The sequence below is a fragment of the Cetorhinus maximus genome, chromosome 1 (assembly GCF_964194155.1).
Source record: "Cetorhinus maximus chromosome 1, sCetMax3.hap1.1, whole genome shotgun sequence".
NCBI classification, from domain to species: domain Eukaryota; kingdom Metazoa; phylum Chordata; class Chondrichthyes; order Lamniformes; family Cetorhinidae; genus Cetorhinus; species Cetorhinus maximus.
The window spans coordinates 61,847,586-61,862,504 of NC_135879.1; the positions used below are offsets into that span (position 1 = coordinate 61,847,586).

At 42.9% G+C, this 14,919-nt stretch overlaps 1 protein-coding gene across 3 annotated transcripts in view; it reads left to right on the forward strand.

Moving 5' to 3' along the window:
• The window catches only part of dclk2a (doublecortin-like kinase 2a), a 430,953-nt gene that overhangs the window by 374,778 nt on the left and 41,256 nt on the right, over positions 1 to 14,919 (forward strand). For all 3 annotated transcript variants that reach the window (XM_078541257.1, XM_078541259.1, XM_078541256.1), the window contains one exon: positions 13,435 to 13,568. In XM_078541257.1, the coding sequence (XP_078397383.1) occupies positions 13,435 to 13,568 (134 nt within the window). The remainder of the gene's footprint in view (positions 1 to 13,434; positions 13,569 to 14,919) is intronic.

Sequence of the window (14,919 nt, forward strand, 5' to 3'; positions counted from 1 at the left end):
AGTCATAGTTCTGCTCCCGAGTAATTGCCCCCGAGCTTTGTCTCTTCAGCAAATATAATAATTGGATTTTCAGAAGGCTTTGATAAAGGCCCCCACAGGAAGTTGGTGAGCAAAATTAAAGCACATGGGATAGGAGGTAATATACTGGCATAGATTAAGGATTGGCTAACAGGCAGAAAACAGAGAGTAGGAATAAATGGATCATTCTTGCATTGGCAGGCTGTGACAAGTGGGGTACTGCAAGGATCAGTACTTGGGCCCCAGCTGTTCACAATATATCTCAATGATTTGGATGTGGGACCAAATGTAATATTTCCAAGTTTGCGGTTGACACAAAACTAAGTGGGAATGTGTGTTGTGAGGAAGCGGCTTGAAGAGGATTTGGACAAAATTCGTGAGTGGCAAGAACATGGCAGATGGAATATAATGTCGAAAAATGTGAGGTTATCCAATTTGGTAGGAGAAAGAGATGTGAGAGTATTTCTTAATTGGTAAGAGATCATAAAGTGTAGAGGTACAAAGGGACCTGGGTGTCCTTGTCACTAAGTCACTGAAAGCTTACCTGCAGGTGCAGCAAGCAATTAGGAAAGCTAATGGTATGTTAGCCTTTATCGCAAAAGGATTTGAGTACAGAACTAACGAAGTCTTGCTTCAATTGTATAGAACCTTGGTTAGACCGCACTTGGAGCACTGCATGCAGTTTTGGCCCCCTTACCTTTGGAAGGATATTATTGCCATAGAGGGAGTGCAACGAAGACCCACCAGACTTGTTCCCAGGATGGCAGGACTGTCCTATGAAGAGAGATGGGAGAAATTGGTCCTGTATTCTCTAGAGTTTTGAAGAATGAGAGCGATGGTTAGATTCTCTCTTGTTGAAGATGCTAAGTGCCTGGCACTTATGTTGTGTGAATGTTGTCGTTTATTGCAAAGGGAATGGAAGAGAAAAGTAGGGAGGTTTCACTACAGTTGCATAGGGCATTGGTGAGACCACATCTAGAGTACCGTGTACAGTTTTGGTCACCTTACTTAAGAAAGGGTATAATTGCATTAGAAGCACTATAGAGAAGATTCATTCAACTGATTCTTGGGATGAAGCGGTTATCATTTGAGGAAAGGTTGGTCAGGTTAGGCCTGTATCCATTGGAATTTAGAAGAATGAGAGGTGATCTCGTTGAACCAAATAAGATCCTGAAGAGATTTGACGATGTGGATGCTGAGAGGATGTTTCCCCTTGTGGGAGAGACTAGAACTAGAGAGGGGAAACAGTTTGGAAATAAGAGGCCTCCTACTTAAGACAGAGATAAGAAGAAATTTTCTCTCAGAGGGTCGTTAGTCTGTAGAATTCTCTACCCCAGAGAGCAGTGAAGGCAGGGTCAATGAGTACGTTTGAAGCTGAGTTAGATAGATTCTTGACAAGGGAGTCAAAGGATATAGAGGGTACAGGAAAATAGAGTTAAGACCACGAGAGGCCGAATGGCCTATGCCTGTTCCTAATTCATATGTTCCTATGTATTTTCTCTCAAACCAGCTTCAAAATCCTGGATTTCTCTTGACATCAAGAACATTTCTGAACTGGCTATATCAAAAAGATCTGGCTTCTGCTCTTTTGACATATTTAAAATAACTTTGATCAATTTACAGCCCTTCCCCCACCACTGTTGTCACAGACTCCGATCTCCTGTTGTACCTGTGACTGGCCACTGGTTGTACTGGTTATCAGCTTCAGCATGTTCCTGGCCAGAAACTCACTCACCTGGGTTGAAGTACAAATCTCCACTGTTACTGGATTTAATGGTGTCCGTCCAACTTTGCCATCACCTTCCTGATCCTGCAAATGTTTATGTACATCTCTTGCATCCTCATTCCCACAAAAGTACTTCCAACAGTACGTCTTATGATACTTTACCCTCAAATAGTAACCTGGACTACACTCGTTTCACCTGTCTTTGAACTCCAACAACAATTCATTAATGCTCCAAGCTGACTTCACCTTGCCAACACTATTGTTATCACAGGACATCTGACTTTAATTCTGGACTCCTTCCTATTACCTCCTATCTATTTCCTATTTCCCATCCACCACTATGTTTTTATGTATCCTAATTTTTATGTAACCAGTCCTATGTAACTTGAGGTTTCCCTATCTATTCATGTGCACTATTTGGCTGTCACTCGGGATCCGAGCCCATCATTTCCGTTTCCACCTTTTTTATTTCCTTTCTCTTGACCCCTCCTAGACCCCTTTCTTCATTGTCATACCTCCTTTCACTTCTGTCCTAGTGCTCTCCAAAATCCCTACCCCCAACCTCCTTGACCTCCCTGCTTTCTTGCTGTAGTACCACGTTTGACTGCCTCTTAGGTAAGCCTACAGCTTCCCTACGTGTCTCTCTTGGCATTCTCCAAAGGGCCCTTTGAGGCATGAGGCACTGGCTTATTACGAGCGGCAACCTGACATGCCCAATTTGACTGCCTCGCTGACCTTCCTACTCAGTGCACCCACTCCTACTCTCCTTCCTGTCCATCTCACCCCTCCGGCTGCTGACCCTGTGGACTCCTCCAGCAGATCAACTCTCGATCACCCCTCTACGCATCTCCCTCCAGAATGTCTGTTCACTTGTGAACAAGGCCCTTGCCATCCATGAACTTATTATGGATGATTGCATCGACATCATGGCCTTAACAGAAACTTAGCTGAGGGACAATGACACCTTTCCCCTTAACGAAATCTCTCCGCATGGCTATATCTTCCACCACGTGCCCCATGAAAACTGTCATAATGATAGGATGGCACGTCACCAGATCACACCTTGGCCTTACCACACACTACTCTCACATATTGTTCTCCTTTGAGCACCTTGCCTTGTTCCACCCCCTCACCTCTCACTAAAATAATTAATTGTTCTCTCCAAGCACTGTAAAATTTTGTCTGGAAGATATTTTCATTGCTTTCCTCCCTGAGCACGAGTGAAGAGGCAGTTGGAAGATTTAAAACAGCATGAGTGGAGAGGCAGTCAGGAGTCTGAAAACAACTCGAGTGGAGAGACAGCCGGGAGATTGAAAACAGCGCAAGAGGAGAGGCAGTCGGGAGTGTGAAAACAGCATGAGTAGAGAGACAGCCGGGAAATTGAAAACAACACGAGTCCTAAAACACATACCTGTGTAATTAAGAAACGGATAATTTTAGTTGTATTTGTGGGTGGTACGAGCTTTTAATAAGCACAGTAAATTGTAGTATACATAGGAATTATTCTAAATTAATTAAGAAAATATGTAAAATAATTTAGTAAATAAATACTGTAGTAAGCGCTTTATATAAAGTTTAAGGTTTGTCAGTGCAACTCAGCCGTGTGGAATGTGCAACCTGTGGGATGTGGGAGGTCATGCAGGCACAAAGTGCCCTCGATGACGACACCTGCAGGAACTGCCACCAGCTGCAGAAACTTGATCTCCAAGTTGCAGAGCTCAAATGGCAGCTGGAGTAACTGAGGTGCGTCTACAAAGCTGAGGATTACATGGAGAACACATTTAGAGAGGTGGTCACATTGCAGCTGAGAAGGACACTGGCAGAGAGGGAATGGGTGACCACTAGAGTATCTAAGAGAAACAGGCAGGTAGTGCAGGAATCCCCTGAGGCTATTTCGCTGTCTAACCACTTTTTCATTTTGGACACTGGTGAGTGAGATGGTTCCTCAGAGGACTGTAGCAAGAGCCGAGTTCCTGGCACCACTGGTGGCTTAGCTGCACAGGAGGGGAGGAGGAAGAGTAGAAATGCTATAGTAGTAGGGGATTCCATAGTAAGGGGAGAAGACAGATGTTTCTGTGGCCGTAGGCGTGACTCCAGGATGGTATGTTTCCTCTCTGGTGCCAGTGTCAAGGCTACAGGACATTCTTTTGGGGGAGGGTGAGCAGTCAGAGGTCATGGGCCACATTAGGACCAATGACATAGGTAGGAAAAGAGATGAGGTCCTAAAAGCAGATTTTAGGGAGTTAGGAAGGGAATTAAAAAGCAAGACCTCAAGAGCAGTAATCTCAGGATTACTCCCAGTGCCACATGCCAGTGAGCATAAGAATAGGAAGAATGAGCAGTTCAACACATGGCTAGAGGAATGGAGTAGGAGGGAGTGGTTTAGACTTCTGAGACATTGGGATCGATTCTGGGGCAGGCAGGACCTGTACAAGATGGACGGCTTACACCTTAACAGGACTGGGACTAATGTCCTTGCAGGGAGGTTTGCTAGTGCTGTTGGGAGGGTTTGAACTAGATTGGCAGGGGGATCGGAACCTGAGGGGAAATTCAGAGTGGAGAGGAGAAAAACTGACAGTGGGAAGTAGAGGAGTATCAACTGATAACGAGGATATATCAGAGTTTTTTTTAATTCGTTCACGGGATGTGGGCTTCACTGGCTGGGCCAGCATTTATTGCCCATCCCTAGTTGCCCTTGAGAAGGTGGTGGTAAGCTGCCTTCTTGAACTGCTGCAGCCTATGTGTAGGTGCACCCACGGTGCTGTTAGGAAGGGAGTTCCAGGATTTTGACCCAGCGACGGTGAAGGAATGGCGATATATTTCCAAGTCAGGATGGTGAGTGGCTTGGAGGGGAAGTTCCAGGTGGTGGTGTTCCCATCTATCTGCTGCCCTTGTCCTTCTAGGTGATATTGGTTGTTGGGTGGTATCAAGGTAGATAAAATACTTGGAGAGTTTGATAGAATTAGAGTAGGCAATAGTAAGTCATTAGATGGGGTCAGAGTAAGGGGGTAAGTAAAAAAGCCTAAATCAGGGCTAATGTGCATGTATGTGAATGCACAGAGTGTGGTTAATGAGATTAATGAACTACACGCACAGGTTGACAAATGGAGTTTTGATATTATTGCTGTAACAGAGACCTGGCTCAAAGAAGGGAAGGACTGGGCGTTAAATATTCCTGGGTACAAGGTGTTTAGGAGAGACAGGAAAGGAAGAAAAGTTGGGGGGCAGGGAGTGGCAGTATTGATTAAAGATGGCATTACAGTATTGGAGAGAGAGGATGTTCCAGAGGGGTCAAGGACAGAATCTCTCTGGCTAGAGGCAAGGAATGAAAAAGGTGCAATAACATTGATTGGTGTAGTATATAGGCCACCAACTAGTGGAAGGGATATGGAGAAACTAATTTGCAAAGAAATTATAGAGAGGTGCAAGAATTATAGAGTAATATTAATGGGGGACTTCAATTATCCAAATATAGACTGGGATAGGAATAGTACAAAGGAGCAAGAGAGGCGAGAGTTACTGAATATATTCAAGATAATTTTCTGCAGCAGTATGTTTCCAGTCCAACGAGAGGACATACATGCAATTCAGGACCTGGTTCTGGGGAATGAATTGGCCCAAGTGGATCAGCTATCATTTGGAGAGCCTCTAGGAGACCATTGTATCATAAGGTTTAGGTTGGTCATGGAAAAGGACGGGGCACAATACAGAGCAGGGATAATTAATTGGGGGAAAGCCAACTTCAATGGGATGAGAATGCATCTGAGTCAAGTGAGTTGGAATCAAATGTTGGCGGAAAGGACACTGTGGATCAGATTGTGCCAACAGCACAGGGTTCAATCCCTTGTTCTACTACCTTAATTTTGTTTTTAATTTTATCCCTGTCCTTTCTCTATTTTTCTCAGCTTTCTGCTGTATTGAGCTATTGGGCATCTGACATAAGCTGTCGTTTTTTTTGCCTTATCCTACCCTCTGTGCTCTTTCACATCCAGGCAGAGGGTCTGGATTTTACAGTCTGGGGTAGAGAAGAAACAAATATGGTGCTTGCTGTTTGGAGGCACTCTGACTTCCAGTGGCACATGCGAGCACTCACAGTCACGACAGCTGAGGTACTTGTACCGTGCTGATCCTTTGTTCCAATGCCATAAATAGTATTGCTTGAACCCCAGGAATGGATTTGTTTTCACTGATGGAATTATAGATTGTGATCCCAAAACTCCCACAGAGGTCCCAGAATCCCATTCAATTTGACTTTTTTCAATCACTATAAACTACTGATAACGCTTGCCATTGATTTTCTGCCCAGCCACTGTACATTTATATGGATGAGGTAGCTGCCATCTAAGATAATTCTAGAAAATAATTGCAGGCTTTCTTTGGCAGCAGCTAAGCTTTGAGATATTTTGACATTAACAGTGTCCCAGCTGTATACTGTTGAGAGTCCTGCTAACATGACCATCCTAGTACCTTTCATTTTAACAAAGTAGACAGCTGTGTCCATGATTTCTATCACAGAGTTCCATACTTCATATTCATCTATCAGTATTCACATTGGTTCCTGCTTCAGTTAATTGCAAACTGCGTTCCCCATTGATTTTAATGTTTAAACGGAGCACACGCAGTACAAGCATCCAACACTGAGAAATGCATTTTTCAATTTTTTTTCTTATTATTCTCCTTTAGAGTAATCCTTTATGTTTTGAGGGAAATATTTCCAAATCTTGACTCCATTAGGTAGTAATTGAAAAGGTTAGGGGTCACAGAATATAATTTCCACAGGCGTTCCCTTGATCTCGCCCTGCAGCTTCAGTGGAAGATAGACAGAAGCCCTCTCAGAAGAAGCGGTAATGGCTATTTACACTATTCTGTGGAATATATATATACTCCTGCCAAAGTTACAGGGTCTAGGTTAACAGAAAGGGTAATTGCAGAACTGTGCCATCTGCTGCCGGGCACCTTCCTTCCTTCAGGGTTCATGCAAGAAGCTGCTGTTTCTCTCCCATACAACTAGAGCAGCATAGTGTCATCAGGGCAAGTCAACATAAATTTGTAGGGAAGTGCATGATAAACCTATTCAAATTTTGAGGAGGCATTGGAATTTTTGAATTAAAGAGCTCCCATGGAGATTCTTTACCTTAACTTCAGCAAGATCTTTGCTACGATGGTATGTCAAAGAATATTCCAAAGGGAGAAAAGCACAAATTAAGGTCAGTTATTGAAGAACATTAGAAACTGATGACGTTAAAGAAGACAGAGGGTGGTTATGCAGGGCATTACCCCAGAATGGTGGTTTCAGCGTGTTCCAAAGATTAGTGCTGCAAGCTTTGCTGTTCTTGTTGTTTACCAGTGATGTGGAAGTGCAAAGAGAAACAAAACCAGCAAATTTGGTGGTGGTGGCGGTGGCGAGGTGAGGGGAGGTGCAAGGGAGGTGCAGTGGGACGTCATGGATGTAATAATGAAGAATATGTTGATCAGGTGTAGAGGAACCTAGATAGATTAGGGAGTGGAGCTAAGAAATTGTAGTAGAAAGGGCCTGGCACATATGAGGTTGATGTGGGACTGAGTACAGTGCTGCCCACACAGTGATGTAAGAGAACACATGACCCACACCTAGGGGTCAGTCTAGTGTTGGACAGAGCTGTGTGCACCAGCAAGCTTCTAGCTTAAACCCTTTACTGTATATATGTACATAGTTCTTGTAGTTAATAAATATAAACAGCTAACCTACTTAAAACTACGAAGACTTCATTAAGACCGACCAAATGGTATCCAATACCTTACAACAGAAATGGCAAATGGATTTCAATGTAGACAAGTGCATAGTTTTATATTCATGAAAGGACTAGACTAAATAACATTTGGCTACAGGACACAGCACAGGAAAAGACTGAAGGTGGTCACATTTTGAGATTTGCTTGAAACTGATTTTGAAGTACATTTATGTATTATATCATGATGTTGTATAAGTTTAAATTTGGGCCAGAAGGGATTAACACCCAGAAAACTCTCAGCTACCTGACATACTAGGCTGGATTTTCATCATGGTAGCAGGAATCGGGAGCTGGGGATTTTTCCAACATTGTAATCTCAATTTCATCCCAGCCAGAGGGACTTTCATACCACTGGAAATAGTTGGAGATGGGAATGGGGGTAGGACTTCTGGATCTGCGGTCTGGCTGCCATTTTTTTCCCCCACCCAGTCTTAAATCAGGACTGCAAAATCCGACCCACCCTCTTGAAACTGTGTTTCTTGCAAATTGTTATTAAAACAGTAAAGGGGTGATATCATCAGCACATTCCAGAGAAATTTACACATATAATGTAGGACTGATTTCATTCATTAAGCACAGCGGGAGGCCTCCCTCGGAAAGGAATTGCCATATTTCTCACAACAGGTATAGTAGTTCCTTATTTGAGGTGATAGCTTTGAGAGACAATTTGGCAAACTAGCTGGGCAGAGAAGAGGTTAAGCTTTTGGTTTTCTCTCTGCATTGGGTCTTTACTTCTGGAAAAGTGTAAAGGCAGAGAGGCTTCAGTTTCTAAGAAAGTGCCAGACAGTTAGCGAAACTGATTTATAAAAAGCGATAGACCCATATCCAAGGAAAAGTTTGAATAATTTCTCATTTTTGATGTTATGAGAAACAATAGGAAATTGCTATTCTGTTAGTTAATGTTTCATGCTTAACAAACCAATTTTCTGGTGTACAATTCGCCTTGCCTCACTAGTGATTATCAACCCTCCTCTAAAAAATAGGAGACATGTTTACTGTGGCACATGCGACCATGATATTCAAAACACACAAGGGTTGGATTTTACAGCCCCGTCCTGGCAGATGGGCAGGCCTGTAAAATTGGGCACCATGCCATAGGTATTCCGGGCGCCTACTGAAATTTTACAGCAGTGGAGGAGACTTCGAGAGGCCTTCCTGTCTGTGGGTCAGTTGAGGCTATGACCACTTAATGGGCCTCCACCCACCACCTCTGGGATTTTACCTGCAGTGGAAGAGGCCCACACAAAGTGTACAGCCCGACAGCTTTGTGGTTGGGCTGGGGCCAGTCGGTGGGTCAGGGGATGGGGGGATTACCTCCTTTATGGAGGCCACCTCCGCAAGGTCTTCCCACACCCATATCTCCCCTTCTCTGCTGCCCTGCCAGCCTGGCTGCCTACCTCCCCTCGTTTTCCCCCAGTCTTTCCAGGCCTGCCGGCCTTGCCGTTACTAACTTCAAAGTCCCAACTCCAACACAGCATGCCTTCTTCAGAACTGACTACAATCCCACAGTGGTCACCCCTCCCGGTAGAGCTGCTGGGATCAGAGAGCTGTTGGCCATTTGATGGGGGCAGGTGCCTCGTCTCAAGTTAATTAACGACCCCACAGCCGTTAAATGGCTGCAGTGTGAGCCAGCGAAGTGGAGGCGAGCTCACCCTTGACTTTCAGGCTGGGGGCAGGAACCCTTCCCCCCACCAAATCTAGCACAACGGATTTTAACAGTATCTGGGTCTTGCTATCCTTTAACTAGAAATTGAGAAGCAAAGATATACTTCCGATGATAGGGTACAAAGAGTCCAATTACAGGAATAATTGGTGACATTGAAAGGATACCTATAGCAGATCTGAGGTTTGCTGTGGGAGACAGCAATAGGAGACAGATTTTTGATCTGCAAGGGAGTCAAGGTTTACAGGGGTCAGGCAGGAAAGTGGAGTTGAGGCCACAGTCAGATCAACCATGATCTTGTTGAATGGTGGAGCAAGTTTGAGGGGCTGAATGGTCTACACCTGCTCCTATTTCTTATGTTCTTACGAGAAACTGCTTATCATGGTCTGGAGAACAACAGTGTCAACAAGGAAAAATGGGATGAAGCTCAGATAAGGGAACATGATTCTACAGATTAGATAAAACTACTTCATACAAAGGACCGTTAGGGTTTGGAATAGACAGCCAAGGGAGGTGATTGAGGGTGATTATATCAATCATTTTCAAAGGAAATTCAACAGAAAATTGGTGTGAAAATCACTTAAGGAATATTGGTAATTAATTGTATTCTGAAACTGACCAAATGGACTGAAATGCATTTTCCCAGTTCTGTACATTCTTATTTTTATATTTCAATTTAGGCTAGTGCTACATTTTTTGATAAAGTGCTTCAAGTTGTCAAGAACTTTAGAATAAAATGTTCTCCAGGTGGCCAGATCTCTGTTCAGGCCACGTCCTTCCTAATGCATGACAAAATTCCTGATCTTATCTTTCTTATCAGGCTTGAGGCCAGGTTCTTTTCTGATTATATTTTTTATTGGTTTTAGAAGAAGAACACAAGTCACAATTTTATAAGGACATAGTTGTATTGGAATACTCGCTGTACAAAGATACTACCAGATTGCATGTTCAATTTTATCTTTACAACACTAGGAGTGAATGCGGCTGCTCAGAGAAAGAAGAGGGGAAAGGCTATCAAAAATATATGTGGGCTAGGAAGATAGTGTAATTTTATATTTTCCCGTCACTGGCAGAGCCACGAGCAGACATGGGGACAAGACTGCTTGAAATCGCTGATGTGCCAGAATAGGAGTGTGCATTATGTCAGGCAACAAGCCCATCCGGAAACTCACTGAGAATTACAGTGTGTGTTCACCAACAAAACAAATTAAACCAACAACAAAGAAACATTTGTTCCTTGAGCAACCCGCCCACTTCTATCACCAACTACAGGAAGTATCACACCATTGTGTCCTTTATGGTTCTTTAATTACTGAAAAAACTGTAACCCAGAGACGTGAGCTTTTCACAAGTTAATGAATTACCATTTTACCAGACAATCTGTCAAAGGCCTTTAAGTGAAGCCAAAAAAATGTAAAATAATAATTAAGCTAACATCCTTTGAAGTTGTTTCACTCACTATTAAGTATGCCAGATGAGGTGTGAGAGCAAGAACAGCTGGGGTGCCATCAGATGAAATAAAACCCAGCTTGTCAGCAGCATTACTAACCATTTTGAGATTACAAATATTATAAACTCATTTTTGAGTATGTGGTAGGAGAACTATCCTGTCAGCACCATTTGTTAAATGGCCATATCTGCTTGTCATGTTTTTCTCAATACCTTCAGAGCTTTAAGTTCCTGTAGGGTATGATGTGAAATCAGTGGTAATCACCAGTCACCCTCCTTTCTACATAAGTGCACTGAGTGCAAGGCTTTAACTATTGTGATTATACAAGTAAAAATTAAGGAAATGCTGAAAGATTTGACTTTGAGCAGCCACTGAGCTGCTGCACACCTGGATACAAGAATCATCGGCTTTCCCTCGATTCGAGGATGACGTTTACTCAGGGCTGCGAGTTTCTGCCAAGGGTCTTCATGTGACTGAACAGGCCGATTCCCAACCCACAGATCTTTGGGCACATGGGGCAGGGTGTCCCAGGAGGTAGTGGGATCCGGAGTGCAGGATTTGCTTCCATTTCTTCCCTTCTCTGCCACTACTGTGCCTCATCATTAAAACGTTTTGACTCAAAGTATGATGCAACTTGATGGACAAGTTGTCGCCATTCTGTTCGCTTGGTAGCAAGCTCCCCCAGTCATTAAGGTCAATGCTGCCCCACACTTCAAGGAGAGCGCTCAGAATTTCTTAGAAGTATTTTCTTTCTCCTCCCTGGAACATTGGCCACTTGAGAGTCGAGAAAACGGGACCTGGCAGGGAAGACGGTTTTCAGCCATCTGGACGCAATGTCCAATCCATCAAAATTAATTTTGCAGGAATTTTACCCGAATTCTTGTGGAGCTGGCTTCAAGAAGGACACGAGTGTTTGTTTGACCATCCTCCCATTAAATCCAGAGGATGCGGCGAAGGCATTGTTGATAGAATTTCGATTCACAAAACTACTTTGCAAACAATCACACTCAGGAAGAAATACTCCAGTGGAGAGCCAGACTTACTTCCTGCTTTTTAAAAAAAAATTTTCACAGGATGTGAGTGTCGCTGGCAACACCAGCATTTATTGCCCATCCCTGATTGTCCTTGAAAAGGTGGTGTTGAACCGCTGCAGTCCATGTGGTGTAGATACACCCAGGGTGCTGTTTTGGAGGGAATTCCAAGATTTTGACCCGGCAACAGTGACAGGAAAGCTATATAGTTCCAAGTCAGGATGGTGTGTGGCTTGGAAGGGTAGTTGCAGGTGGTGGTGTTCCCATGTGTCTGCTGCCCTTATATGCGAGGTGGTAGAGGTCATGGTTTGGAAGGTGTTGTCAGAGGAGCATTGGTGGGGTGCAGCAGTGCATCGTGTAGGTGGTACACACTGTTGCCACTGTGTGTCAGTGGTGGACGGAGTGAATGTCTAAGGTGATGGATGGGGTAATCAATCAAGCTGGCTGCTTTGTCCTGGATGGTGTCGAGCTTCTTGAGTGTTGTTGGAGCTGCACTCATCCAGGCGAGTGGAGAGTATTTGATCACACTCCTGACTTATGCCTTGTAGATGCTGGACAAGCTTCGGGGAGTCACAGGGTGAGTTAGTCACCGCAGGATTCCCAGCCTCTGACTTTGTAGCCACAGTATTTATATGGCTGGTCCAGTTCAGTTTCTGGTTAATGGTAACCTCCAGGGTGTTGTTAGATCTCGTGGCTGATAACTACATTGTATTTAAAAATTATAAGGGTGGCATATAGTCTTGGCTCTATTTTATGAAGCATTCCTGGTAAGAATTTCATTTTGTCTTTCTGCTGCACACTACTAATAGATCATCTACAAGAGCAGGCCAAAGGCTGTGAATTCTACAGTGAGTAACTTACCTCTTGATTTCCCAAAGCCTGCTCACCATCAAGTCAGGAATGTGACGGAGTACTCTCCACTTTCCTGGATGAGTGCGGCTCCCATCAACAATCAAGAAGCTCGACACCACACCAAGTTTGTGGTGGAGACCTCTCACTCTATGGATCTTTGGTTTTTCCGCATGTGACAAGACTAGAGTAAAAAATATGAGAAATATACATTTTAAATATTTCTAATGTTCTAGTTAGTTGCCATTCTGACCAAATACAGTGGACATACAGGTAAGATATGAACTCCTGAGGTAGGAAATGTTGCCACTGTGTGTCAGTGATGGAGGGAGTGAATGCCTGAGGTGATGGGTGGACTACCTGAAAAACATACTGTATTCACTGTACTGTAAAAACTTCTATTTCTGAAAAGTCTGTTTGGTAATTCAGTCTGGTATGAACATATTTCGGATCACTCAGAACGATGTGGGCACGCAGTAGAAATTCAACATATAAGCAGATCTATTGTTCACCATTGGCATTCTATTCTTCTAAATTGTATACTAAGTTACTCTCTGAGTCATAGGAAGTAACAGTACTTGCCTCTAGGAGCTGATTTTTGTCTTCAATGTGAAGAAAGCCTCTGGTGAGAAGTTGAAATGTAACAATTTCCTCTGTTCTTTTTGTCATCATTTGACAAAAAAAGGCAGCTTTATTTTGCACATTCCGAATGAATTTGAGTGCTGCATCAGAATTAAGCTGACATTGGACTTTAATGTAGCCAAGAGAAAAGAATTGTACAATCATTGTGTTTGAAAATATTTTGGGAAAAATATTGATAGGCTATGATAATTAAATCCTTGCAACTAAAACAAAATTCACCTAGTCATGTCACATTTGCTTAATTGTACGCTTTACTATTCAGCACTTTTTTTCTTCTCCAATAGGTGTGTGAATATGTAGATGGCACCAAGTCCTTGAAACTGGGTGACTTTGGTCTGGCGACTGTGGTGGATGGGCCACTGTATACGGTGTGTGGCACACCAACATATGTCGCTCCAGAGATCATCGCAGAAAGTGGGTAAGTAGTGACCTGAAACCTTTGAATATTGGGTCAGATTCTGATGGAGTGGGGCATCTCCCAGTATGCTCTTTTAGTTAGACTTGTTTGTGCACACTGAAAATTTTTGCCCACATTTTTGCTGGAAGCGTGAGCTGATAATGGTGCAGCAAAGGCAACTAGGCGTCTGGGACCTTGGTGAATAACGGGACCAACAGTGAAGGCTTTAGAAATAAATAGAAGAAAGATTGAGAAGGTGGGTAAATTAGAATGAGTGAATTCACTGTCAAATAAGGTACAAAAAGAGAAATAATGAGAGGGAAAGAACAAATGGATTCAATGAGAGAAATAGAGAAAGGGAAAGACTTTTTTTTTTTCAAATTTACATTTTTAAAATCTCCTAAAACAATTCACAGTGTGAAGGAATGATAATCCACACTTATAATTGTTCACTTCCTGGTTGGAGAGGTTGATTGATAATCATTATGATGTTGTTGCGCCGTTAGTTACTAGACTTAACTTTTTATGTTAAGGTTAATAGGCAAATAATATGCAAATGCAGAGAGTTCATAAAAATCACAGAGCGGTTACTGGTAGCAGTTTAAGATTAACCCACAACCTTGGTGTCACATTTGATCCCAAGAAGAGCTTCCAACTTCATATTTATGCCATCACTAAGACCACCTACTTTGAGCTCTGTAACATTGCCAAACTTCACCCATGTCTCAGATCAGCTGCTGCTGACACCCTCATCAATGTCTTCATTATCTTTAAGTTCGACAATCTAATATAATCCTGGCTGATCTCCCACATTCTACTCTCCATAAACTTGAGGTCATCCAAAATTCTGCTGCCCATGCCTTAACTTGCAGCAAGTCCTGTTCCCTTGTCACATTGACCTGCATCCCAGTCATGCAATGCAATGCAGTACATCATCCGTGGCTGAATAAGGATTTTAAGGATAGTATCAAATTGAAAGAAACACAGCACAAATCTGTAAAGATTGGTGGTAGGTCAGAAGATTGGTCAAATGTTAAGAACCAATGAAGAATGACCAAAAAAAAGTAAAGAGGGAGAAAGAAGGGTATGAAAGAAAGCTAGCTAGTAATATAAAAACAGATAGTAAGAATTTCTTCAATTATTTAAATAGGAAAAGAATAACTAAAGCTAGTGTTGGTCCTCAAGAGTGAGAGTCTGAGGAATTGATCATGGAAAACAAGGACATGGCAGAGGCATTGAACAGGTATTTTGTGCCTGTCTTCATGAAAGAAGACCTAGAAAACTTCCCAAAGATATTTGAAAATCAAGAGATAAACGGGAGGGAAGAAATTTAAACAATCACCATCACAAGGGAAAAGATGCTGGGTAAATT